Here is a 27,962-nt window from a genome sequence, read left to right as displayed (position 1 = left end):
TCGGCGTGGAAAGCGGCCGCCCTAACCACTATGCCACAGGAGCTGGTTTTATTATGCTTATTTAGGTAGTATCAGTGATTTTATATAGAAAAAATACAATTGGCGTCCGGCTATTACATATGTAGCTTAATTAGTAGTGCAGCCGCTGCCCAGTACTGCAAATGTTAAACTGAAATCGGAACACTGTACACATCTAGTGAAAAAACAAAGTCAGCTTGATGCCTCCTCTTCATGCTTCACTACGGAGGAGCTGGTTGAGTATATAACGTTGTGGTTATACGGCCGTTTGCCTTATGAAGTTCGCAGTTCATCCAATCGTCGTGGTAATCAAACAGCCTTGTTATACCATTTCTGCGTGCAGATATGGGCAAAACTGACATGGTCACTGAAAGCGTCGCCATATATGAGAGTCCACGTCTCCCACCTGCTGTGTTCACCTCACAACATACGTAGACGCTTACGTCAATTATTCGGAGTCAATCGCACGAATACTCACACGCATTGGCACACCCATTGTTATCAGACACTCAGATTAAGATGCAAAAATGAAAGATAACGTCACGCAAAACGAAAGAAAGAAAAAGAAACAAAGCACTCACAATGACGAAGCACTCCTTCAAGTGTGGTAAGGTGTCACGTACACATAGTACACTCCCCCAACAACACGGAATATCCTCTGGACGTACGAATAATGTCCTACCGGATTCGTTACATCCGACGGATACCCATCGGACGTACGAATTCGTTAGGCCACTATTTGTACATCTAGAGGATCTTCAGTGTTATTCGGGGCGGCTGTGCACTTTTGAACCCAAGTGCCTTTCTTCCGAGCTCTGCTACAATACAGTCGCTTTGAGCATTCGTACACTAAGGGGCTCAACAGCAACATTTATGGGCTGGTCTGGTAGCGCTGTTTCAATGGTCCGGTTGTCCCCGAAGAGGTCGGTGATGACGTAGCCGTCAGTATTGTGCATCCTTAAATGAGACAGAGCGAAGGTTGCGGTGACTATGCCACCGATGCCGCGGCCATTGTAGATCAGGATTGCTGCTGACTTATCTCCTGTATGTGAGACTGGTACGACCCATCGGAGCCAGATCTCTATTCCAGAAGGTTCCTATATGCGAGGGTTTGATAAAAGACAATTGTTCAAACATTACTGTTTCAGTAACCTGCGCTTGGATCAATATGAAGTTGTACGCAAAGGTGCTCGGAATTCGATTTGGAATTGAAAAAAAAAAGCAGAGATGTAGGTTTCATTAACATTGATGCTGGCTACTCCGTTGCAAAAAGAATGCGAAATAAATGTAGAAGGACGTATGTAACTTTGGGAACAAACTGATTGGCTGGCAAAAAGTCACTTAAAGGAGCAATGAGGTGACATTTAACATCGCACGAAATCCTGCCTTCTCTGTCAAGCTGTCCACCAGGACTCACCATGCAAAATATTTTCGCTCTGCGGTGCGTTATAGCTGCGCGATCGAATTTACAAAAAACCCTCGGAGAAAGCAGCCGCGGACGGCCAACACGATGCTCTCGTGACGTGGTGAGGGCTCCGTGCCTTGTTTCTTTGTTTTTTTTTTTCTTCGCAGCTCACGCGCCGCTTATACGTGCTTGAGCTGTGCCGCTGTACGTCACCGGTCACGTGAGGGCAGTAGCATATACGTCACAACGTCCTCTCGTTCTGCGAAGTGCTCTTTTCACGAGGAAAATGATATTGCAAAGGTGCGATGAACAGAGTCCTCGCGCTCGCTCCGTATAGGTCACCTTAGGCGCATCGTTCTTTCGCAGGAACTCGTTTTATTCGCTGGAGAACACTCTGCGCGGAAAAGCAATTGGGGTTCACCTCAGTGCTCCTTTAAGGAAGGGAGGTCCCAGTGCTAAAGAACCGAAAAGAGTCAAAATATTTGTACAGCGCCACATTGCGAAGACAATGACGAAACGTATCAAATTCGTCGTACGGCCGCGGGGTCTGTTCATTTTCTGCGGCTCAATATGAAGAGATACGCTTCTTGCATGCACCTGCCTCGGACTCGATAGCGTAATATCTACTTGGTGTCTACAACCTTCCCGCAAGGAATTGAGTAGGAACATTACGTTCGTTTCATTAGAATAGACGTATCAGTCACTTCTGTTCTGTTTCATTTTGATCTCTTGTAGAGCGAAAGACACAGAAAAGAAATCGGGTTGGAAAGCAATTGGTAATTATAGTTAGAGACACACGTGAAGGAGCTGCTTACATCATACACCCTCCGGCCCATGATGCCCAACGGATCCTGGTTCACAGCTATAACGTATTTGTTCTGTAGTATAGCCTTGTCTTCATCGGTAATGTTGCGGAGGTCTGCCGACATGATCAGCGGAGCTGCCAGAACGGCCCAGAAGCCCATTTGAGCCTCGTACTGCTTCCTCGTCATGCCAAAAGTTCCAACTGTCAGCTGCAGGGTAAACGACAAGACTTGGGGAGAATTCTTCAAACAAGGCAGAGATCAATGGTAAAAAAAGACAAACAACAACAACTTTATTTGGAGATAGAGAGTGGGGAGGCTCATCGCCAGGGGCGATACTCTACCCCATTGCTGCTGGGGAGGTGGGGAATAAAATAAGGAGCCCCTTCACAATAACGATCGAAGTCCGATGGTGTTCAGAAATGTCAAAAGACAAATGTCAAACATGTAAAAAAAAAAGACAAAAAGTTATACGACGACTAAAAATTTTGCAAAAAAAAAAAAAAAAGAAACGTGCGCGTGGTGTGCTAGGTGTGTGACAGGATCCCTCTTTGTCGGGAACTGTTTAATAAGTTTGGGCAGAGTCTGTTCGTGCACACCTCCTACACTTCCTAATCACGGTGTTCGGCCTGCAGAACGCGCGCTACTCTCCGGTATGATCAGAAATTAGGTGGTCATAGCATTCGTATCTAATACTATTTGAAAAGTTCAGGCAGACCGCAAACGTACCTGTAACATTCATTGCCTCAAATAAGTTTCCATGTTGTATGAAGGAGTGAATGCCGCAACCAGATCTAGGGACACACCCTACTCTACTCAGCCCCTATTATTCTACCCTATACCGTTACTCCACTCTAGGCTGCCTAAACTACCCTTAGCCTACTTTGCTCTACTACTCTGCTCTACACCATTGCTTGGGATCATTTTCGCGGATATATAATGACGCAAGCCTCGCAGTGATGACCGAATCCCTACGTTGTCAAAAAGGGCTTAGTTGTGCCTCTAGGGCAGAGCATTGTTGGGCTGGTTTTGACCGTGGAACAAGCGATTTTATAATTGTGAGATGTTGATACCACCATTGTCCTCTGAAAACGGCGTGTCGCCAGGAGGGCACTTGTATATGTCTCCTTACCACTGAATTAAAACCGGAGCACGGAACACGGACAAGAACACACAGACGACACTTGCTCCACTCTGTGTGTTCTTGTCCGTGTTCCGTGCTCCGGTTTTAATTCAGTCATGTACCAACAGGCCCATTCTGCCATTTTGATGATCTCCTTACCACGTCAGGATCAGTCCAACCTCCCGGCCCAGAAACGCTGATAAGGATGTCCTGCAGAATCGCCATGTAATGGATGATGCCGAGCGTCGGGCCCCATCCATATCGCATGTCGCCGTAGTTTCTCCATAAATTGCATGTCTCCGATATGTACGTGTAATTCGGCTAAAAAGCATGCAAATGAACACAAGCGAGCATTCCTTGATGTTACAATTCCACACTGTCATGCTTACTATGATGCCGGCAAGTTCTTGGTAAAAGGGCCACTCGCAGGAGTAAACCATGTTTCGTCCTGAATTTGCAAGGGCCTTTCCAAATTGCGGGTACACTGCAAAATAAACATATTTCCCGTCCCTTGTGATTTCTTCCCTGACAATGCCATCGCATGACCGCAGTAAGTAAGCGTTTGTCAGCCGAGGCTTCGTGTTCTCTTGCAGTCACATTATTAGGCTTTCGATAGAACGACAACGAGGGAAGACAAAAAGAAAATAAGAAGAAGAAATGAAAAGATCTGTAAGAGGCAAAATGCTCAACGTTTTAGTTTTTTGTTTCGTTAGTTTGTTATTTCTATTTTGTTTTCAATTTTCTTTAAACGTCCTCCACTTTTGCTAACGACACAAAGCTGTTTACCTTTTCGTCATTTAATATACATGGTGGTCCACCAACCATGATAGAAATTCATAGTAAATAATGTAGGCAACGGAGAGACATGCGGTCATGGGATTTTTTTCTGCCAGGAACATTTGCCACACATTGAAACCATTTTTATTTCAATGATGCATCACAAACTAGAGCAGACAAAAAAGAGGCGGAGCCAAGGACTCATTTCCGCGGAGTTTCGGCGAATTTTTTTCAGCAATTATCGTTACGTTACGTGTCTTATCAGGTGCTATACTGAGTAAAATGACCACGAGGAAAGAAAACGTTACCGCAAAGAAAGCGTTAGGTTGACTTTGGAAATTTCAGAGTTCAATTCAAGAAATTAAATTTCCATCAACTGAAATGAAATAAAAACCGTACCAATATGTGGCAAATGTTCCTGGCAGAAAAAAAAATCCCATGACCACATGCCTCTCTGTTGCCTACGTTATTTACTATGAATTCCTATAATGGTTGGTGGACCACCCTGTATGTTTTTATCATCTCTCCGCCTTACCAAAAGCATGCGTATGAGTATTTCCAATAAGCAAGCCATCAACCACGAATCAGTTCACCATCTATGACATTGGTACCGGGGAACTCACCCTTGTCCATTAGCCTAGGGTCAATGTTGCATCCATCTACTTTCACATAGTCGATGCCCCAGTCGGCAAAAGTCTTCGCGTCCAGATCGTAGTAGCCCAGGCTGCCAGGATATCCCCCGCACGTCTTACTCCCGACATCGGCATAGATGCCCAGCTTGATGCCATATTGGTTCACCTGCGGACGCAGCAGGTATTTCGACACTCCATAACGCCTCTGAACGCGCCGAGATATAAAGGCACGGTAAAACTGATGGACTCACAAACTTTGCTAGTCTAGCCATGCCTCCGGGAAAGCGGACCTTGTTGGGCACGAGTCGTTTAGAGACGCTGTCTCTGACAAACGAGGCCCAACAGTCATCAATGATGATGTACTCGTAACCAGCTGCCACGTAGCCGTCATAGTACATCCGCTGTGCAATCTCCATGAGCAGCTTTTCGCTGCACATAAAAAGATGCAATTTTATTGCACAATCCCTGCAGCTTTAGAGCCCGTCAGGATATGGAAGTACTCGTACACCTGTGGTACGATGCTTGCCCACAAACGACAATATTTGGTAGACAAAAAAATATGCGGCTCTACGGGATTGATGTTCTGCGGCTGGAACACAGGAGAAAGGACAACACAATACACAAGCTTCAAGTGCCTAAGAACAACGAAAGAAGGAAGTGTCTGAGAAGGTTTGCCAGCTATAGGACTCGATTTCATGCCTTCTGGATTGCCGGTCCAGGGCTCTACACTGTCAGCCAAAATGGTGCTAAAAAGGGATAAACGGGGTGCAAAGGAGGGTCTTGTCACGTCGTTTAGACCATAAGGGCTATATGTATACCTTTCAAATGGTATAAATAAGTGTCATGTTGCAACGATATACCTTGCGCGCTGTCAGTAGGTATAAAAGCAGTATTATGTTCCACGTTTATACCTTCAGGGTTATTTTTTTATACCTCTGCATTCCGCTCGACCTCGTTGGCAACCTGCTCCGCCAGGGAAGGTATACTGCATTATAATGGTATAACTTGTTTGTGGTTGCCTAAGATGGCCGCTTGCGCTGTTTTGCTGTAGCTTTGCGTCGATAAAACACACGAATACTGTGATTTAGTGATGTGCTTCAGTGATGCCATGTGGCGGATGCAAGTTATAAGTGGAATATATCATGCGTCTTCGTGCATTAGCGGCTATATTCACAAGTTTGAGTTGGTTTGCCATCTGCGCCGTTTTAATACAAAATGCGGCAGTGTTGTCGTAGAAGTGTTGCTGTGAACTACGATGTCCAAACACCATGAGTTGTTGTTGGAATTTTCCTACATAAAACGAGATATTTATTTCTAGTGCACTATAAAATGTATGTCCTTTTAGCGAATGCAATTCACATTTTAGCGGCCGTTATGCTAAGCAGGGTGGACGTGTCGGGACTGCATGTTGGTGTTCGAATTTATTGTTATTCCTGTATTCATACGAGCGTCGTCTTCTGCAATGTGAAGCTGGATAGTTCAATTTTTCCAGCTCCTCTTAGATGACACAGCATTAATAACGCTAGAAATGTCATTAAGAAACGTTCGAATTGTGCGTTGCATGGCAAACATATGTATCGCTTTGAATTAGCATTCGGGACATTCCCTCTTTAAGCCTAACTACGATTTATTTTCGCAGTGTTTATTTGCGGCGCGGATTTTTCACTGGTGTTTTTTTAAGAGTGCATTTTTGAATGTTTCGGCGTAAACCCCTTCGCAGTTTCACAGACACAGAATAAATGTTCTAAGTGCATTTGTTGACTTTGCACAGTATGCATGGGATGTGTAGAATGATAGAGAAAATAATACTATAAGTAATTTACAGCCTACAAAAAAACTTCAGGCTTCCACACATGTTCGTACTGCAAATTTCTACTGCTGGAACATGATTTTACGACACACATAAAATTGTCATCAGGCAGTCAAACTTTACGGATAGCAACAAAAGACGAAAATCAGGAACCATTCCAAATCGCAAAATTCCACTAACAACCACTGGTCAGCATTTTTTCCCAAAACTCAAGGTCTTGCCATGCAAGACAGACAGGCATATACACTTAACCGGTTTTCGAATGTTCTGGACGTTTGGTGCTTATGAGCAGCTTCTCCCCTCCTGCTCATTTCCACCAAACGCTCAAAACCACCAACTTTTTTTCGGTGCATATGAGCGTTTGGAGGTTTTGAGCGTTTGGAGGTTATGAGCATTTGGTGCTCATGAGCTCCTACCTCCTACTAGTCTTTATTCTCAAGAAGGGCTCTGGGCGAAAGCTTGTATCATAGGAAATAATAAATACTAGATGTTTCATCTCTTCCTGTTTTCAACATTTCGAAGCTATACTCTGTTCCCATTGAGTGTCAGTCATATGCGAGATGCTGCACGATACGATACACGGTACCCGACACATAAAAATAGCGAGTTTAAGTACATTGGATGAACTCTACGAAAATGACACGACAAAGGAAGTTATCAAATTCAAGCCTAGCAATGTGATTCCCCTTCGCTTCGAAGAAACTGGCCAAAAGGCTTATCATTATTGGCAAGCGCCTTCGGAACCGCTATCGTGACATCATTTGCGAATGACATTCTGTTTCTTCGTGTAGCTCGTTGTAAGACAAACGAATGTCATTCGGTGCGATTGTCATTCGATGGGAATGTCATTCGGTTTGTCGTGTGACAGGGGTATTAGTTTCACGCACGCAACTGTGCATTTTATAGTCAGATAACATTTATTTACAGTAGTTTGCTTTCGCGTCATACTTGTTGTGGTGCTGTCCCTTCCGGCCACTCGTACAATTGTTCACCACAGAAATGCCAAAGGCGGATAATTACTCGCAATCTACACTGGCCTACCGTAACCTAAACTAGCAAAAACTTACCTGGCCTAACCTAACTTGACGTTGAGATAACAAAGGGTGCACGATTCTGAGCAAAGTCACTGGTCACGAGTACGTTAACGTTACAAACATAACGTTAAACGCGTTTGCCCATCTGAAGGATCAACAGCGTGGGTGGCAAACTTTATGGCACGTAAAATTAATACGAAATTAGCACGCAAAATAAAAGCAAGAAAGAGAAAAAATGCGCATTTACGTATCCAGAAATTTGCAGTTGGCGTGTAGGAAAGCACTCGTGAATTTCATGTTACATTTCTCCTTTCGGTTTTATGTGCAACACTATTTCATATGATTCTGCTTTCGTTTATTACTATCCATATTACCTTTCCGTTAACGTAAAATATTATTGTTGCAATAGCACAGCCTTCTATGTACTTGTACACATCATCTTAATTTAAAATCAAACTTATAAAATCAACCTGACTTATCCTCGGCTTTGATATATTTCTCTTATGGGCAATCTCCCTACTCGTTACCGTGTGGCATTTGTTGTTATGAACTATGAGGGTGGTGATGATGGAATTGTTTGCTGTGGTCGGCTGCAAGAAATACTGACCTATCTATGACAGTTTTTTTTCTTCTCATTTTTGGATACCCGAAATGACAGCAACCCCAGAGGTGTCTATGGAATAAATAATGGGGAGTAATTTTTTTAATTACCGCACTTGTTGCCGTGAATCACCTCATCCCATCGTCATTCATGTAGTTGTTGTCAATTAAGGGGACAATGGTAACAAATGAAACAATGAAATAAAGGAAGGTAATTTGAAAATGAACCTTAGTGGGGCTGATTTTGAATTTCCAGTAGCACTCCATTCGTGTGTGTGCTTTTTTTTTTTTTTTCGCTGTCCTCGACATTATACTTCCAGCTTCAGAGCTATACGCGTGTTGGTATCAATCGTATCGAAAGAGATTGCGGGTACTATTACTGTTGTGGTCATGTGGTTTTATTACCCTTTCCTCTGTTCTATGCATGTTGGAGAAAGAAGGGCGGATGTATGAAAAGCATGCTACACGGGGTTTTGAGTCTTGGCGTATTATTTAATTTATATAAATGTCAGAAGGGCAAACAAGCGTCGCGTTTTAAAGGTGAACAACGTGATGGCCTCTATTAACGTCAACCTTGCAAAATTGAAACATTTTCTGGGAGGATCATAATGGCAAAACCCCGAGACAGGGGGCGATGAAGGGCACACACGGGGCACACAACGTCACAAACACGACTCGAAGTCGGATACGAGATCTCCCTCTGCCCACACACAATAACGGCTATCTTAACTGTTGTGCCGTTTTAGAGTTCTTGAATACCGACCCAGAAAAGTAAGAGAGGAGAATGGGCCTCGCTTCTCATGGGACTTCTTGTTATCAATGGGGTATTCGTGCCAGAGTCTGCCAGAGCTGACCTTCCACGAGCGAGCGCCAGTGCAGACTGTGCAGGTCAAGCATACAACCAAGTTATGCGGATCTTTTGCATGGTGATTCTTCGTTCCAAGGGCCAACGCATGGAAACCTCATCGAAAGTTTGTTGACTTTTTGGACTGCAATGCTTGCAACATCTTGGTAAGAGAACTTGCCTTATTTTTGGTTAAGGAGAGCTGAACGCCTCTAGATTAATAGTATTGATAGTTTGTGTAACAGCTGTGACCTGACAAAATGGCGTGGGTGCAGGTTTGCTGGTGGATAAACTTCATAATGTAGAGGCCGGAGTCTGTTCTCACAAAGGTATGATGTGCTCACGTGTTTGTGCAGTACTAGACGAACCTGACATAAGTTCTTTTGCCGTTCTCGTCGACCTTCTATTTCTTTCGCCCCAATTATCGTTCAATCGACCCGCATGTAAGAGTGTTTTAGAGTGTGTTAGAGTAATTTCAAACATAAACGCAGCAAGTGACTCATACGCACAAAGGAACAGACGACAAGATTGCGCCTTGCGAGAAGACAAGCGAACGTAATCCTGTCGCCTGTACCTTGTTCCTTCGTGCATATGTAATTTTTTGCGTTTACGTTTGTTATTATATGACATACGAGCCCGTATTGCGTTTACTGTTTGCATTCAGCGTGTATGTGGATGGATTAGAAGATGATATATCGATATATATCGGATTTCGTTGGCGGAATATTGGCAGCGACGTTCTGTGCGGGAAAATGCAGAATACAATTTGAAACCGCCAAATTCCAAGTAAAAGATAGATAGTTGTGTTCGTTTTGATAAATATTACTGTGTATGCACGTATTTTGATGTAGTGTATCATAAGCTGCCCTTTAACTACATCATTACTTATTTCTTGTCGTTCTTTTTGCCGTTTAACGAAACTGACAGCTTCTCATCTTTTTGTGTATAGCTGCTGCTTGAGTTCAGAATATTGTTCCGTCCAACGAGAACTCGTCGCACAAGCGCAGCAGGGATTTGAAGATCTTTTGATGATCGTACAGGAAAACGGCACGGAGGCTGAAATACTCCTCATTGCAGATAGCGACGGTAAGTTTTTCTTTTTTGCATTTTCCCATTTTGGGGACACTAAATATTCAATATGTGCTATTTCAGGTGACCTGTGCGTCATTGCCCTGAAATTAATTTCACGGAGATAAAATGAGTAGTCTTCGTCACTTATCATAGAGGTGAGAACAAAATACGCTTGCTTTGCATGTAGGCATTATTTAAAAAAAAAGTCTTTTCAGGAACAAGAGCTGCCTCTCTGCCCCATAATCAAGCTCATCGATATCAACATCATCCAAAGGGCAATTTTAAAGCTCGAAGAGACAAAGGCTCGGGAGAAGTGCATTGATTTTGTAAATTTATTTATGTAGTACTGTAAATAAACATTTTTGCGTTTGGTTCACAAAACTTCGCATTGTCTTTGAAGTTATTTTAGGTACAGACATGACGCACTTTATTCCTTGCGTGCTTTTGGTGCAAAGAAAGATACTGTTCTGCACCCAGTGGTCTAGATTTCTGTACCTTTGTAGTACCTTGCTGCTTAGATTAAATTTATACCTTCAAATTACCTGATAGAAACCTGCTAAACGGTATTTATTCTGCACCCAAAGGCGTGGATTTCTATACCGTTACTATACCCTGTTCTATTGACTAAATAGATACCTCGGGGTATATAATTTGAACCTCTCAATGGTACATATTTTACTCCCCAAGGGTTACTTTATTATACCTTTGCTATACCCTGTTCCTGGGATTCAGTTTATACCTTGAGGTATTTAAGTTATGCCTTGTGAATGGTATACTTTTTGCACCCACGGGTCTACATTTTGATACCTTTGCTATACCCTGTTACTGGGATTAAATTTATACCCTGCAGTATTGAAGTTATACCGCATGTATGGTGTATACTTTGCACCCCAAGATCTGAATTTTCATACCTTGCTGGAGGGATAAATTATTATACCTCACCTGGTGGTATAATTTTTATCCCTTTTGGGGGATGCGCCACAGGACAAGCCATTTATACCTTTAAAGGTATAAATTTGGTTGACAATACCAATTGAGCCCTGGTGGAGCGTTGGACCGGCAATCGAGATGATGTGGGTTCGAGTCCTACAGCTGGCTAACCTTTTCAGTGACTTCCTTCTTTCATCTGCGACTCGATATTTTACTGGTTCATTGAAGGACACACGCACGTACAGCTTGGCACAAAAGTTTGCGGAACGCCGGGGTGTCATATTTCTCCATTGAGGTGACACCCTAGCAGCAAACAGCAGCCGACACCGATACTGAGAGATTGATAGAACACGAGGTCACCCGCTTTCTTATTCAATCTCTTCGTGATATCTAGCAGGGGGCGGAATCGGTGAAGAAACACGCCGGTGTCGTGTTCCGTAAACTTTTGTCCCAAGCTGTATACATAAAGAAGCGACGATGAGATGAGGCTGATGGCAGCCAGCAGGCCGGGCGCTGTCCCATGTGCCTATTGGAGGACGAAACTTTCGGAAGACTCGCCTTATAGTGTTATCCAAACCTTGACTGGTGTCCACACTGCAGAGAAATCGAGTCCACGTATTCCAACCCATTGGTGGAGTCTTGGCGAGGCCATTGTTGAGGCACCTTACATTCGACGCCAAGAAAATTATGACGATGACACGCGGAAACATGTTACACTGAAATAAAAAAATTCCATAATCAATTTCCATTGGCGCTATAACTACACTGTCATTTTGAAATAGGATCATCGATGTCTCGGCTTTGGCTGTGATATAAAAATTATTTAGTTATTCATACACTGCTGGTCAAACTTTGACCCAAGCTCCAGGGGGGCAATCTACAAGTAATACAACTGATACGCGCATGTACAGAGATTAAAAAAAAAAAGGAAATGGCGAGAGAGGAGGCCTTCCGTAACTAGGTGGCGTTGTCAATGCACGTGGACACGCGACGTTGAACCAACGCCACCTAGATACGGAAGGCCTGCTTATTGCCTCCTCTCCCTCCTTCGCTACGTGGACGTGTAAAATCAGAATTCGTCTGCTATTGCGATTCGCCGTTCTGCGAATTCAAGAACTCGCAAGTGCTTCCAACTAATTTGGCACCTGTAGTCCTGAATCTGTAGACAAAGAGTGCAACATGCTTTACAGAAATTCAGTCTTGACAAGGATATGGGATATTGACAATGATATGGGAGAGGCGACAAAGGTATTTCCATTACCAGCTAGACCATCGCCCCCTCTCTCTCACAAAACTGCTTGGTCCCTGGCCTCGTCCAGCGCACCAACGCTCTGCCCTCAGAGCTCTCTTCACCTTTCTGAATACTATAGGCGGACTTCGATCCTTATTGTGAAGGGGTTCATTATTTCATTCCCCTCATCACTACCACCAATGGGGTAGAATATCGCCCCAGTCCTCATCTTGTAATAAATTTGTTGTTGTTTGGGATATATTAGATATGGGACAAAGATATGGAAGATAGGACAAAGGTGTTTCCATTTAGCACACCAAGCATTCCATAGCATAGCATGCCACATTCCAAGTTTTTCCATTTAGCACGCGGGGACGTTCAATCACTACTCGAAGGCGACGGTTTATTCGTCTCAATGGCTGCGACCGCTGAAAGCACGTTCGTGATTGGCTACCGCCTTTGAAAACACGATCCTGGGGACTTAATCGCCTCATCGTCGTTACGGTCGTTACAAGCTAACGAGTGGCGTGAAATTTAAAAAGGCCTCGTGGATATTCAAAAAGATGTGCACGTGACGCATTGCGCGTGACATATACCACGCCCTTTCCGTATTCGCGCGTGCATGTGTTTTATCATGTGCCCTTCGGGACGAGCGCTCCACTCCTGTTATCTCGTAACGCTTGCAAGCGATTAAGCCCCTGATTGGCTGGTTATTTGTTACGTCACGTCGACGAGTAATCAGGCTTTCTCTATCTACGAAGATTAGCGATAGAAGTCCGCTTAAGTGTGTAATTATTGCCAACGGTGCACTGTGTTGTGTTACCGTGGCGTATGCACAACGATAGCTGGTGAAATAACAGATCGGAAAATAACCTTGCTACATGAAGAGAGGCATAATGTCCCCTGCACGCAGCACAACCCTGCTGCACGGTTTCGAGATTGGCCATTCTGATATCTCATACCCGCATAATTTATCTATCGATGTTTGTACAGCCTCCGCAGCTTACACATGCTATAAGCAAATGTAGAAAAGCTTAATAACACTGACAAAAAATTTTCCGTATATAATTTTGAACATTTCGGGGCGAAATTGAAATTCTTGGAATGAGAAGGCACACCGAACAAAAATACCAGGAGCATTTCTGGACTGAGGCACACTAATGCTTTTTTTATCTATGTAGTTTCATGGTTGAGTTCTGTAACTGCCCTTTCATTCGTCTGCGAACTCATTACCCGCAAGGAACAATCTTTCACTCCAATAACAGCCGGCACTAGACCCGCTTATTCCGAAGCTTCGATAAATTAAGCACTTGTTCATCCTATATGGCATCAGGTACAGTTCCCATGTGAAGCCTTCGATACACCGCGCGTGGAGGTGAAGTAAATAATGAGAAAAAATAAGGCATGCTACTGCATATTTGTGCACCACAGATAATCTCCGTCAAGGCAAAAGCTTTGCTTACCTGCATCTTTCCTACGCGAAGTCTCGTCTCAGTGTGCGATGATATCGCATATTTTGAAATAGGAGATTGTGCCTCGTTGTCCGCACTATCCAGCCTCCCGAGGTGTTTGGACCTTTGTCTTCTACGTGTTAGATAACGCGGTATATCCCTGAATATCGAAAGATGCACGATGTTGCTAAGCGCTCCAAGCTCGAAGCTAAACTGGAAGCTGTGCGCTATTCCGATTGTTGCTAGAAAAGAACATAATTGAACCACAAACACGTTAACTACACGATTGTGCTAGAATTTCGGGAGTTGTAGATTTGCAAGGCACTTTACGAGAAGATACGACAAACGGAGCTATCAAATTAGAGGTCAGCAGCGCCTTCTCAGTCACTTCGTGGGAGTAAGGCGATTGACTGATCATGCCTTCGGAAGCGTTATCGTAATCCGATCACCTGATCACCGTGATCACCTTCAGGTCTGCGAAAACTGAGGATCAGCATGAATGGAAACGGTTCGCGGTGACTACTAATCCTGAGACCATTTGCCGTTCCTTTTTTTTTTCTTTTTTTTTTTTTTCTTTTTTTTTGAGGGAAGTGTGAACAGAGAAACTTCAATTATACATACGTACGCGGTGCATCGAAAGTGCATCGAAAAACCCTCAGGTAAACGGAACCAGGTCAGGTCGGCGACTCATGACCCTGTGCCTTTTACAACTTCAATTTACGCAAATTCAGTTTCAGGTTCACGTTGTTTACGACCAAGTCAACTTCATATATATGCGATAGATTCAGTCTTCGCATTCATCCCACATTAGTTAGCACGTTGTTCCCTCTTTTTGTGCGCGAGTGTGACTCTGGGAAAGGAGAATAACACGTCTGTCCTTTCCCTCTCAAGACGTCCCCCCAAAACTAACAATCCATGCCGTCTTCCACCCATTCACATTCATTACGTTCAACTCCGCAGCCGCGCAGACTGCCTTCCGTCAACACACTCCGCGACGTGCGCACACCAAAATATCTCAACCGATAAGGCTTCGCAATAATTCCCTCCCGCGTGAGTGAAACGGTTTCCGACCGCGTTTACTGCAGGCCTGCCTGACACTCTTTACGAAGCGACACGCAGCCAACATAACAGGAAAGCTGCGGGGGAGCGTGACTAAAAGAGAGCAAGAAGGAAAACACATCAAGGCTGCTGCCATAACAGGTGTTGGATTCCCTCGGCGACCTTCAGCCAAGCAGTTGTCGATCACCAAGCATTCTGCTCGAGCCTCGCGAAAACCGGGCTATTACGTTTCCCGGAAAAAATGCCGCAGTGCTGCTATAGTGCTGTAATTTTTCGCGGGCATTTTAGAGCGCATTGAGTTCAACTTGCGGCGGCTACGTCGAAAAGGGTGAGTGTTAAATAGAGCTTTTCATGTGGAGAGGTGCTCTCGAGTTTCCAGGTGTGATAAGAATGACGTCAGCGACCTGATAAGAAACATGTGCGCGATGCGAGCTTGTGATTAGCGACCACGTGAAAGCAGTGACTGCTTGGTTGCCAGGGGAGAGTGGCGCGTCTCTGAAGGATGGGAGTGCCTGTAACTGTGTGCTAAGTGAAAGAAAAATGGTGATCAGCAAACGGGAGTTTTTCGCTGCCCTGTGTTGTAAGGTTGAATGTGGTCTCTGACGAGAAGGATCAGATTTGACGGTGACGTTTCTTTTTTGTGCGCGTTTTTTTGTTTTGTTTGTTTTTGTCTTGAGGAGGAATGTTGTCCCATTCACAAGGACGCTCTCTCTCTTTCTCTCTGCCGGAAAAGATGCACTGTCAATCCAGTCGACTTCACCAGAAGTATATGAATCTTGTTCGAAGACTCAACAGGGGAGTCCACTGTGCAAGCGATACTTATCTCTGCAGCTACATTGTGCCCCTTTATTTTCTGACTACCATCTTGACCTTTTTATATCATTTTCTTGTCACCATACCCAAGTACTATAAAATATTTTAATTTTGAACGTGTTACTGGGGGATATTATATCGTAGTTCTCGTTTAATACGAAGCACAGACTTGTATAGCCTCGTATTCTGCAGACCTGACAATCAGACTCGAGCTAACCCTATAGTGTAGTTAACATTCTATACTTGATACAGATTGCCCACGTGCACAATTCGGGACTCGTGACACCGTTTTTCAACGGGAGTTTGCGTTTTTCCTGTCCCACTGTCGGCTAATTACCACGATGTCAAGAGCGGTGCATCCGCTCCAAAAGGCCAAAGCATTATTTTATGAACGTCTGACGACAAAGCGGGCCAAGGTCTATTTCAGCAACCGGCGTATGGTAACACGAGCAATCGCGCGCGACAACACTGGAGCTCTTTCGAAGTAGTCGGGTTCTGTTTGACGGTTTCCTGGTCGATATGACGGCACGGTGCTCGGGGAATATTGTGCGTTGTGGGCCGACTTCGCGGGAGAGTGTGCCGATATTGGTCAGAACGCGTCTGCGGACAACCGAAGGGGCACACTCGGACAGCAGAGAGAGTGCATGGTGCCTGGTCACCTCCAGCACAGTAATCTTTTTGCGCTCTCAGCGTGTAAAAGAGCGTTGTTTTTTAAATTCCGCGTTAGCGCCCCGAAGTAACTGGGGCTGTGAGTGGTGTACAGACGTGGACAGATAATAATAATAATAATAAACTTTATTTACCACTCTCGTGGATGGGAGTTGGGACAAAAAAGCGCAAAGGACTTGACAGAAGATGGAGAGAGGACAGCAGGAAGGAGTGGGGGACTTGGCGGGGGGGGGGGGGGGGTTAGTATGCGTTCTGGGCCGACTTCAGGGGGAACTGTGCCGACATTCGCCTGGAGAGTCTGCCGGAAAACCCAGGGAAAACCCCAGACAGTAGAGCCTGCGAGGGGAGTAAAAGGACGTCCTTATTACGATTCAACTGAAACGTGTTATAAAACAGGGCGTTTAAAACGGAATACACCTCCTTAAATGATGTATTGTGTAAGACGGCTATTTGAAATGGTGCTCTGGAATATGCCATCTAGAATAGTGTTTTAGAAACTCCTTTGTGTATGGTGTAAAACTTGCACCAAGAATGTATGCGCCATAGGACAAGACATTTACGCCCTAAATGTGTAAAGAAACTGCACTGTATACTTTGCACTTCCAAAATTTTAAAAGCTATTTTACGGTTGAGCAATCCAACAATTACAACACTGCGTGTTATTCTCCTCTTTTGAGAGGCAGTCAAACCCGCATAACACACAACTTTATCCATTCAGTAGATGACATGCATGCAGGTTGCGCGACACGTTGCCCACGTGAACCTTACGACAGTAGACATGGCAGGACCAGTACCAAAATTTAAATTTGTACCACGTACGTGTGTGGTGTCGTATGAACTGATATCATGTTCACGCTCCAATAAGCACCCCACTAGTGGCCGAGGCTCGAAATACTGACAAGGACCTATGTTGAATACGCTTCACGTAAAAAAACAGCTCACGTCGGGACACCACTGGGAGTTACCGTTACTCGTTTTTTTTTTCTTATTTTTTTTTATCAGGCAGACGCTGATATTTAAAAACCTCAGCAAGAATGATAGACAAGAAGCGATGTCTCAGAGAGCCTGGTTTTGTGTTTACAGCTTCTCTTCATAGTCGGCCATGCGATGTCGGTCACCTCTTTCGAAATGTGATGATTGAATTTCATTGATTCAGGGAAAGTCCGTCGAAACCGTAAATAATAGAACTTTATACCAAACACGAGAGTTCTTTTTTTTTTCTTTTTCATGCGAGGCATGTATTTTTTTTTTTACGCACTCTGAGCAGAAACCAGGTTTCACAGACAGTATTTGAAATACAAAATAAAAATAAAAATCGCATTTCCATTTTGTCCTGTCTTCGGTAATGCATAAACTTTTGGAAACCGATTGGTTAACAAGTGAAAGACATGAGGAAGAAGTCGACCACTCTACTTCACAAATTATACTAACGGAACTATCATTCATCTTCCCGCTGCTCGCACCCCATCACCTGAATTGACATTGAAACGTTTCCAAGAGTTCCCGTTCGAAGTACTGTGTCTACCACACACACACACACACACACATTGGGTGATGATGAAGTGGGCGATTAACCGCCACTGAGGCGGTACACTGCCCTATTGCACATTGGGAACGGATGAGAGAATGATGATGGGGGAGCACTTTCAGAGATCCGACACCAGAGAGCTGGAGCGCTGGTGGGCAGCGTTCGACCACGGTCGGAGGATATTCGCGAGGTTGAACGGCCGTTTGTCAATACGTTGCATAGAAACTTCCATCAGTGATCACATTTGTCTCGCGACGTAAAGCCCCGAATTATTATTATTATTGTTGTTAATATTGCTTCCATCAGTGCACGCTCGTGCATATACTGCCCACAAGCCAGGACGACGTGGCAACGGTGTCTACCACTAATGTATGGGAGACGCGACAATTACTATTTCGTGCTATGCAGCATATACGTCCATCGCATGCATCTGTTTTACATATCCATATCTATAGACAGACTTTTTCTTAACAATGCTCGGAACAACCTCGAACTGTTGTACACCTTCACGATCTATTCCAATTGGGTCTGACAATTTCCCTTTTGATTACGTCCTGTACGAACGAATCCATATTGAACGAATTGATTAGACACAGTCGATGAAGGCTTCTTCACGCCTTTTCATGTTCGTCTATCTATCACACTTAGGATTCCCACTTTCCGATCTTCCTGTAACTGTTTCCTTTAGGAGACCAGTACGGGATACAAGGCCGAGACCGACAGCGGTAAACACAATTGACACGAAGCACGCGCGTCTCAACTACGCAGATATTCCTCCGACCATCTGTGGCTAGTGTCACCTTCTCTGCGAGGCATGTTGCGGAATACTGACACAAAAGAGCACATTACGTAGCTTCACAAGTGCACTTGCGTTAGACCTTCTCACTACAGGCACGAGACTGATCACACAAGGAAAGACACTCGTGTTGTGAACTATAAAACAGGCCAAACTGCGGAGCTCTGGTTTCACTTGCGCGATCGTCGTTGTTTATTACGTATACAGGGTGGAGTTGGAATTAGAAAAGAAAAATATGGAGATGGTGGCTCCTACAAAACACAGGAGCCCGCTACTCCAAAACACTTGAAAATAAAAATCAGTAAGTCTAAAAAGTTAGAGCCGCTGCAATGTCCACAAGAAATGTCGTTAAAGCAGCTGTCGCACGCTGTCTGAGATCCCTCGGCCATTCTCCGAGGAGCTTCACTAAGTCTAGTGGGCGGTGGTCCGGTCTTTCCAGTGCGGCTCTGAGATCATTACGTTGGACCCTGTATTTGGAGCAGTTAGTATGTGTTCAGTGTTCTCTACTTCATCACACGTGAGGTAGTTCGGTGAGTTTACCTTTCGTCTTTTTATTATTTACAGAATTTGTATAGAAAGGCTATGTTAGCAGCATAGACGTCCTTTTTGTAGTTGGGTTATATGGCCACGCGGACATCCTCTGGAAGAGAGTATATAACTACAAGATGACTAATTACCTAAAATTCATTAATTAACTCTTTAACTAGGGAATTTTGGGCAAAGGCGAGTTAGTAGAATGGGAGATAATCCTCGTTGAAAGCCATTCTATCTTTTAAAAATCTCTCGGGAGACCCATCACCTTTGCCGACGAAGGCTTATCTGTGCCGAAAAACGCTTGATCTAGACAGAAGATCAGCACCTACTCGAATCACCCTCATCGCTCCAAAGCTTCTGACATAGAATGAGCCCTTTGCCCCATGCGCTCTCGGTCGCCGGGGTTTCGGCTGATTTGCATATAAAAATTCACCTATATGCATTTCAATGCAGGTGCGCGTTTCAGGATTTTTTAAACATTAAATGATTTCCAACGACGATTGCTAGTCTGCTATCTCGCTATTGCTCGAAATCCCCTAATTAAAGGGTTCATCAATGATTTTTAGGTAATTAGTCATCTTGTAGTTACCTCTAGGTAACTACATGTATACATTCTTCGTATACATTAATGTGTACATTCTTCGGTAGAATGTGCGCCTGGTAGTATAAATGAACTGCAAAAGAGGACATCCATGCTCTTGTCATCGCTTTTTTAGATTAAAAAATATGCACAGGGTAAAAAATAAAACTCTCTGTATATCGGGCAGACAGGAGAGGCGTTAGAAAAATCCGCTGTCTTTCCTCGAACTAACGTTAATTACAGCAATGCAGGCACTCAGCTAAAAGCTCTCGTTTGGCGCAGGTGACGACATTTGCGTGTGTCGCATACATCGCTCATATCCTTCCAACTGCTGCTTTGAAACGCGAGCTATGTGGTGACAGTTGAGCGGGTCAGTAAAAGCGTCATATTCGCGTCATTGCTCTGGCTTTGACGAACTTGTCGGTGAATGCGCTGACAGCATGTAATGCAGGATGCACGCTGGAATGCAGAACAGGGACACCGGAAATGAGGGAATTGACTGTTCCGAAAACGTTTTAAATCGTTCTGCGACTGATGACAAGACTAGCGGCATGGCCGAGCCCGGTCGTTGGTGGTGGCCAAGGTCGTGCTGAAGACTTGGAGGTGGTGGGTTCGAATCCCACCACCGGCTGTGCCGTCTGAGGGTTTCCCTGGGTTTTCCGAAGACTTTGCCGACGAATGTCGGTACAGTTCCCCCTAAAGTCGGACCAGGACGCATACTAACCCCCGCACTTTTTCCTGCTGTCCTCTCTCCATCTGTTCACATCTGTACGCTGCTCATGGCCGCAGTTGCTTCGCGCCGCCAACACGGAATTTCAAAAAATGCATCATAACAAGTTTAGGAAGGAGTTGCCTCAGGACAGATTTTGTTTTGCAGTCGTTCTCTGTTCCACTGTTCTTCGTCATTCTCCTTGTGTTTCTGCTTTGTGTGACATGTAGAACTCGTATTTTGCACCACCCCCATGTATGACATCACTATAACCTCCTCGAGGCGGTCCAAATATCGCTTTCCTTGAAAGAATTACATCCACAATTCTTGTATTTCATCTATCGAGCTCTCCCCATACTCACCATGTCGTATATCTCTTGTTCACAACATTGCTGCAACGACCGGTAGATAATTCCGTTCCAGAGAGAACTGATGTTCTGAGGCTGGAACAACATAGAAGGGACGATCACAAACAAGGCCTCAAATTGCCTAAGAAATTAATGGTAGAGCCCTGGACCGGTAATCCAGAAGATGTGGGTTCGAGTCCTACAGCTGGCTAACCTTTTCAGGGACTTTCATCTTTCCGTTCCAGAGTCTATCTCACTTCTGTTACATGTGCGCAAATTTTAAACTGTCCGCCACGGTCTAAGAAAAAGGAAGGTGCAAATGGGGGGGGGGGGGGGGGCGTGAATTGTAGCTTATAGGCCCCGAGATTACACTTTTTACTCCCCAGTCCCCCCCCCCCCCATTTACTTGTAAATTTACTCCCCAGGTACCTAAACTTCCATGCATTTAGTCTCGAAAGGGACTAATGGTTGTGCAAATGCATACTGTCCCCAAAAGGACCCAAATTACTCCTTTTTGCCGTAGGGCGCACAAGTCGCGTCTGATTAGAATGCTGGTGATGACGTTTCATGACTAATCTACCTGCCGATAGGGCGGATTTTTGCTCGCTCGCACTCTAAGAAAAAAAAAAAAAGGAGAGAAATGGGGAGTAACTGCAGGTTCTAACCCCCTAGACCGCAATTACTCCCCATTTTAGCCCCCTAACCCCGAAATTTACTCCCCAAGACTGCAAATTGTCACTGAACTTCGCAAATGGTCTTCAGAATGCAACACTCTACGTAAATATGTGCTCTTGGTCAATTTGATGGCATAAGGCTGTATACAACTCAGCTAACTTCACAGTTTTCCACCCCTCCAGAGTAAGAAACAGTTAGCGCTTCTTTCTTCGGAAATTGTGCCCTAATGTACGTCGCAAGATTTTATATCACTCGGCATATCACGGTTGACTGTTTAATTCAAAGTGCTTTCATTCATGCATATGAATTTTATACCGGAGATTCTTAGAGCAGAGCGTGAAATGCAGTCCCACTCCGTGACATTCATTTAGTCCCGCGCATTTACTTCTTAAAGGACTAATTTTTGTGGCCATGCATTTAGTCTCCAAAAGGAGTAAAATTACTCCTTTTCTTCTTAGAGTGCGGGAGAGGAGGGGCGGATGATGTGTCCTGGGACAACTTCACGGTAAACTGTCGAACACTGCTTTCGATCGCACAGCGATACCCAGGAAAAGCAGATTCACTGTACTGCCGGTGCCCCGATTCAAACGCGACCCATCTCAGAGTCAGTCTCAGTCTCAGCGCGGAAATCGTTTATCCTAACCACAGAATTCGTTGAATGGAGACACCACGTGCGCATTGCATTAAGTGTATAAGGCATCAACGATATGCGACCTGCCGAATAAAGCTCACGACGTACAAACACTCAAACTGACCAAGAAACAACCATGAAACACGATATAGTCATCTTAACAACAAGCAGAAGGCATGTTCGTCGCCAGCACGCGTGACTGTGAATGAATCCTTCGTGCAAGAGGGCTGTGTAGCCGCATGTATTTACTCGTCGGGATGCGTTCGTGAGGCGGCGTTGGCTTGAAGCGGTAGTTGTGCAGCGGTCTCGTCATCCGAGAGGGCGTATCACGGTACGGGGGCATGTGTCCTTCACGAAGCGCCGGCGACGACGACAATTAATGTTTGATCGTGCGTGCAAAAATGCTCGTCATTCTGCCTTGACAATGTCGGCTAACGCTGAAGCGAAATATAATGCCCCCTCGGTGTTCGGAAGTACGTATAAAATCACTCAGGCTTTGACAGCTGTCGTGCTTCAAGGATGTTTTTAGGGATGTCGAGGAACACCCAAAGTTCGAGTTTGATGTGGTTTCTCAAAGGAAGATCGAATTTTTTTTTAAAACTTCGTTCCAAATTTCGACACGGTTCCAATTGCACAGCATGTGTACACAGCACATTCGCTTTACGCAGAAATGATAACAATAACGATCGTGTTGATAATGTCTGCTAATAATAAAACGCATATATTCCGTAGTAAGCTAAAAGCACCATTTCTCATGTTCATGCTTGAATTTTCGAAGCAACAATGAGTCTCATTTTAATTGTGAATTTAATTAAGTAATTAATTTCAATTGTCTCTAATTTTAAAATATTTTGAGATCCTAGCCGCTGCTGCTGGATTCTGGTGTTGACTTCTCGCACTGGGTAATACCTGTGCCTGTGTCTGGCTGTAAGTCGAGTTACCCGAATTTCCTTTTTATCCCCCCCTCTCTCTCTCTCACTGGGATTTGTATCTTTTACGACTTCTTGTTGTTCCCGGATGGTATTAGGCTCAACTATTCGTCTCCAGTCGTCAAAATCATTTCCATTAATTTGCATCTTCCTATTCTGCAAGGTTATTCTGTCGTCGTGGGTGTTATTATAGATAGGGTGATAGCGACTTCGAGGTCACACGACACAGTGCTTCTGATGTGCTAAGCCTATTTCTCTAGACACGAGTTATTTTCAGATATTATTATCCAGGCACCTAATCTCATGAAACGACTACATACCAGAAAACGGCGAATGAATTATTATTTGCCTCAACGCCTCCCGGTTAACTCTTCTTGTGCTAGATATCCTTGTTCCAAAGAGCTGACGCGAACTTCATGTCTGTGAGAAAAATCGCATCCATGGTAATGAATTTTTCGCAACTTCATCATAGTCATTATGCAACGTAACTTCATACGCAAGTTCTGGAGCAGTTCTGCACAAAAGCACTTGATCGATGAGAGTTACGTGGCGTTAGATCGCACCGCGTGCTTAACCCTGAAAGCCTATCATTTATCCCAGGACACCTCGTATTTGTTGGACAACATGAGACGGTCATAAAGAAGTCCACTGACCTGAGCTATGGGCTGGCGATCGCTATGGACCCTTCGTTACTGGACGAACCCCCATCCGGACCGCGGTCGGAGCTGGCTGACCGCACTGGCCACTGCGTGGTTGCTGTGTTTCACCTTTGCACTGTTCCGTTCCTACGGCGTCCTTTATCTCTACTTCACTCGCAGCCTCGCCTTCTCCCGCCAAGAGGCGACAGCAGGGTTCACAGCTGTATGCATCGCAGTCGCCTGTTCTAGTAAGTATACTAGAAGAAGGCACATAGCTGGTAGAAGTATTAAAGTTAGTGAGGAAGTGTAGTGACAGATTTAACATTCTAACACGAAACATACTTAAATGCAATTATCCGATACGACACCTAGACAGGTGTTTTTTTCTCATGGCGAAGCGCAAAAGGACGAAATTCATTGGTGTAATTCATTGGCGTAAGGACGTAATTAATTGGTGGATAACGGAATGAAAGAGTGTCCTTCTGCGCTTCGCCGCGACCAGCCGCGACAAAATTATGTAAGTCGAAACCAATTAATTACTGCAACAAATGACCAGCTTCGGTGGCAGATTCTTCTTTAAAATGTGTTCTTTGAAGTTCTCAAAGGGGTAGTAATCATTTTAATGCCGACAGCGCCTTGCTTCTGAAGTTATGTTTTTTCATGAAACTCATTTGAATTTTTATTTAAATAATTAGCGCCTCCCACTCATTCACACGGTGCTCAGCTTGTATAGGCGGTATCGGATAGATACTTGTAAAAAAGAAAGATCTTCGATTGGTGCACCCGTTCGCTAATTATTTAGCCCGTGGATTTAACTGAAACACCCGGTATAAGCCTCCAACGGCCAAGAAACGATGGACTTACTTGAAAATAGGCTCGAAACCACAACGATACGAAATCCGATAATGCAAGCTTTACACGTCGTCCAATGCTCTTCCAATGCCATCCGTTTCTGCGCTACTCTGTGGCAAAAGCTTTCAATCGTACCTATTATGTAATTGCAGGTTTACTTACCAGCTGCATCACGCACTATGTATCCGTCCTCCTCGTCAGCTTGCTCTGCTCCGTTTTCTGTGGTATGGCGGCCTGCATTATCTACATTGAACCAACCTTTTTGGGAGTCATGACGGCAAGCATCGTGTATGGTAAGACCTGTGATCCTGCGCAAGGTAACCTGTCTCAAGTTAAACGTTGTTTAATCCAAATTCAGGTTTGGGTCTGGGAGGCGTCGAGAACTGCAGCTTGATGCTTCTCAACAGACTCTTCAAGAAACACAGGACGGCGGCAGTTGGAATCGCCAGTGCGGGAGTTGCTCTTGGAGGAATAGGTTTTCCCCTTGTCTTCTACCACCTGAACGACGTATACACCATTCGAGGGGCTTGCCTAGTATTCGGAGCTATAATGCTCAATGGGTGTGTCGGAGTATTCTTTCAAAGATCACTCGTCGGTGATTTCTTCCCAACGCAACCGAAGGCGGCCCAACGTTCGAACGTGCCATTAGATATTACACTGAACGACTATCATGCAAATACACGACCAACGCATACAGTTAATGGAAGTGTTGAGAAGCCACCTTCTGGAATACCACCGCAGGTTATACGAGACATTGAAATGCAAGATATGTCTCGAGAAGACCTGAAGACCATAGACAGCGACTCAGAAGCGAATGATTATACGTATCACAAACTTAGGTCTGCAAGTAACAGCAACGTTTACGAAGCCGACAACAGCTACCGTCCTCAAAGGATAGCCCGCCGTTCACTCCGGGTCAGCGAACACGACATGGACCAAGACGTTCCCGTATGGCTGGGAATGCCAGCCATGTCGGAAGCTACTGTCTACGAAGATTGCCAGTCTGACTTCGATCCTTGTGAACTGGAGGGCCTGCCGGTGTTTCGGCGGCGGCGCCTTCTTACAGAAGGGTCAGAATCTTACGTTTCCTGCTACTCTAGTTATCCGGAAACGCCAACGGATAGGCCTACGTTGCTCGAGGCGCCACCGTACGACGTTGTGGAGACTGCTGAGACCGGTGAGGTGACAGTTCATCGTCGGTCCGTGTCATCCGAAAGCATCGTCATCGTACGGCCAGAGAGAGGACTCAAGTACTGCTTTCGCTCAACGCTTCATCTGTGTACGCAAGGCATGTTCTATGTCTGTACGTTGAGCTGCTTCCTTCTGTACTACATCGGGAGTGTCTACGCAAGCGTTGCTTTGGACTTCTTCGTCGACAAAGGAGTGCGACTCGTCGACACCATGTACCTTCTTCCAATTTATTCAAGCTCGGACTTGCTCGGGAGGTTGGTGTTGGGATACATAATCAATTCACATGCAGTGTCCAAGAAGTGCGTCATGATATGGACGCAGGCTTCGAGTGGGCTAATTTTCTTAGCAGCTCCTTATCTGATTGGATATTGGGTCATGATCGGAACTGCTGTAGTTTTTGGCATTAACCTAGCGTGTATCAATGTACTGTACGCCGTCATGTTTGCGGAGTACATGGGACTGCACCACATATCCTTGGCGTTAGGACTGTGCTACGCAGTCATCGGGGTCACGGCGCTCATCATGGTCCCTGTTATAGGTGAGTGTGGCTTACGTAACATTTCAGAATGAAAGTCATTTCTCGATCCTTTCAAGGGACTTCCATATTGGGGCGGAGGGGGGAAGGGTTTGAAATGAAGTAGGGGGTGTGAGATACTTTAAAATCCCTGGTTGACTGCGGGAACATGACTTTCTGCAAAGGTAAATGAACCATATACCACAGGCATAGCCAGGGTCAAAACGACTTTTTTTTTTACAAAACTATGCTATTGTAGAAGATGTGGGGTGATAAAGCAGTAGGTATGTAATTCTAAAATTATTGGGAAAGCCAGGTTAGGTATGGACGATGCGGTACGGTCAGTTGTACAAGATATTTCCGATTCTATAACATAATTAAGGTGCGGTGTCTCTTGGTTAACGTCATGTGTCACGTGGCCTGATGAAAGGGATATGCTTCCGTTTCACCTATCCTTGCCACACATTACAACCAGTATAACGCTCTGACGGACTGAAATGTAACAGTATAGTGAAGGATCGTCAGTGCTAAAATTGGATAATCAAAACTAAATGCGAAAACCTTATTGGGCGCGCGACGCAACACTCGCAGAATGTCCACATGTCCACGTTGTTCCCACAGGACAGTTACTGACGCCTTCCATTTTTATTTCACTTTTAGGTCACTGCAGAGATGTCAAAGGCTCGTATGATCCAGTACTTCAAGGCCTGGGCCTTCTCTGCCTTCTCAATGTATTCCTCTGGTTGTTCGTGGAACCATTTTTCTCAGCGAAAAACCGTGCAAGTACTCGCAGGGTGTCCGAAAGCAATCAGAACTGATATATAACAGTGTTGTCCTTGCCTTGCGTGCCCCTGTCATCACGCCAGCTGAACACTCCATTCTTTTCTCGAGACCAAGCGAATGAACCTCAAGCCCCGTGAATCAATGTTAACGTGCACTATGGGCTGTGTTACACAAAAAAATATATCGGTGCCTTTGTAGCTGCTAACACCATACATTGAGCAACGTGTGAATAAACAAGTCGGCGTATTAATGTTCATACTGCTGGTATTTTATCACATGTCAGACTGCAAAGTTTTACAAGGTTTCCTGTGGTTATCCTGTCATATAAAACTTCTAGGGCAACAAACCATGCAGTACGTCGCGTAGTGAGAGTTTAAATTGCGATAGACGTTTATTGCATTTTAGTACAGAATAACGGAATACATCACTGGAGCCATAGGCCGGTTGTACTGTCGTACCCGTTGTCTTGAAACATGCAAGAGCTCAGAAATGCAGTCGTATTTGTAGCTTCGGGGTAACCTTTCCTGAAACTGTCATCCAGGCACGAAACTGAATTTTGTAGGGAAGCTGTCCCCAGCGGAACAATATGATCATAGTCTTCAGACGGGAACACAGGGTCAACACAGTCGCACTCATATGCCAACCTTGCGCAACTTCCGGAAGACGCTTCAAACACACCCACTCCACCAAGGGTGTCATCAAACTCGTAGCACTTACCATTGCTTACGATGTGGTCACAGTTAGAGCAAGTGTCTCGAAAGTATCCAAGTTCAGATCCAGAAGTGCTTGAACTACCACCGCAGTACGGCCACGACAACGAGCTGCAATGTTCTCCCTGTTGAGAACTTTCAACGTCCGAGAAGTCCGAGACAGGTGTCCCGATGAAAGACCACGGTGTGAAGTTCTGTGCCGCGTGCTGTGCTTGTGCCGCGTGCTGTGCTCCTGGGGCACCAGGATCAGTCACTGGTCTAGAGACCGATGATCT

At 44.8% G+C, this 27,962-nt stretch overlaps 2 protein-coding genes across 3 annotated transcripts; one reads left to right on the top strand and one right to left on the bottom strand.

Annotated features, from left to right (window-relative positions):
• Positions 1–66: 66 nt before the first annotated feature.
• On the bottom strand, positions 67–20,826 carry LOC135394672 (alpha-N-acetylgalactosaminidase-like). 2 transcript variants are annotated; one of them, XM_064625529.1, is made up of 9 exons: positions 20,780–20,826; positions 13,742–13,889; positions 11,606–11,763; positions 5,010–5,187; positions 4,750–4,924; positions 3,739–3,833; positions 3,509–3,670; positions 2,239–2,436; positions 67–1,115 (listed from the first exon to the last, which is right to left on the bottom strand). In XM_064625529.1, exons 2-9 carry the CDS (start codon positions 13,745–13,747, stop codon positions 837–839), a joined length of 1,251 nt encoding a protein of 416 aa, XP_064481599.1. In that variant the 5' UTR covers positions 13,748–13,889; positions 20,780–20,826; the 3' UTR covers positions 67–836. The 2 variants fall into 2 exon arrangements, with proteins under 2 accessions (XP_064481599.1, XP_064481598.1); XM_064625528.1 differs by lacking the exons at positions 13,742–13,889; positions 20,780–20,826 and adding an exon at positions 11,885–11,908.
• LOC135394670 (uncharacterized) lies at positions 14,763–27,233 on the top strand. Its single transcript, XM_064625524.1, has 5 exons — positions 14,763–15,116; positions 23,600–23,885; positions 24,642–24,782; positions 24,848–26,218; positions 26,855–27,233. The coding sequence occupies exons 2-5, from the start codon at positions 23,660–23,662 to the stop codon at positions 27,010–27,012; spliced, it is 1,896 nt and encodes a 631-aa protein (XP_064481594.1). The 5' UTR covers positions 14,763–15,116; positions 23,600–23,659; the 3' UTR covers positions 27,013–27,233.
• The last annotated feature ends 729 nt before the right edge of the window (positions 27,234–27,962 follow it).

The sequence above is a fragment of the Ornithodoros turicata genome, chromosome 5, assembly GCF_037126465.1.
Source record: "Ornithodoros turicata isolate Travis chromosome 5, ASM3712646v1, whole genome shotgun sequence".
Classification (NCBI taxonomy): Eukaryota; Metazoa; Arthropoda; class Arachnida; order Ixodida; family Argasidae; genus Ornithodoros; species Ornithodoros turicata.
This window is presented reverse-complemented; position numbering and strand designations above follow the sequence as displayed.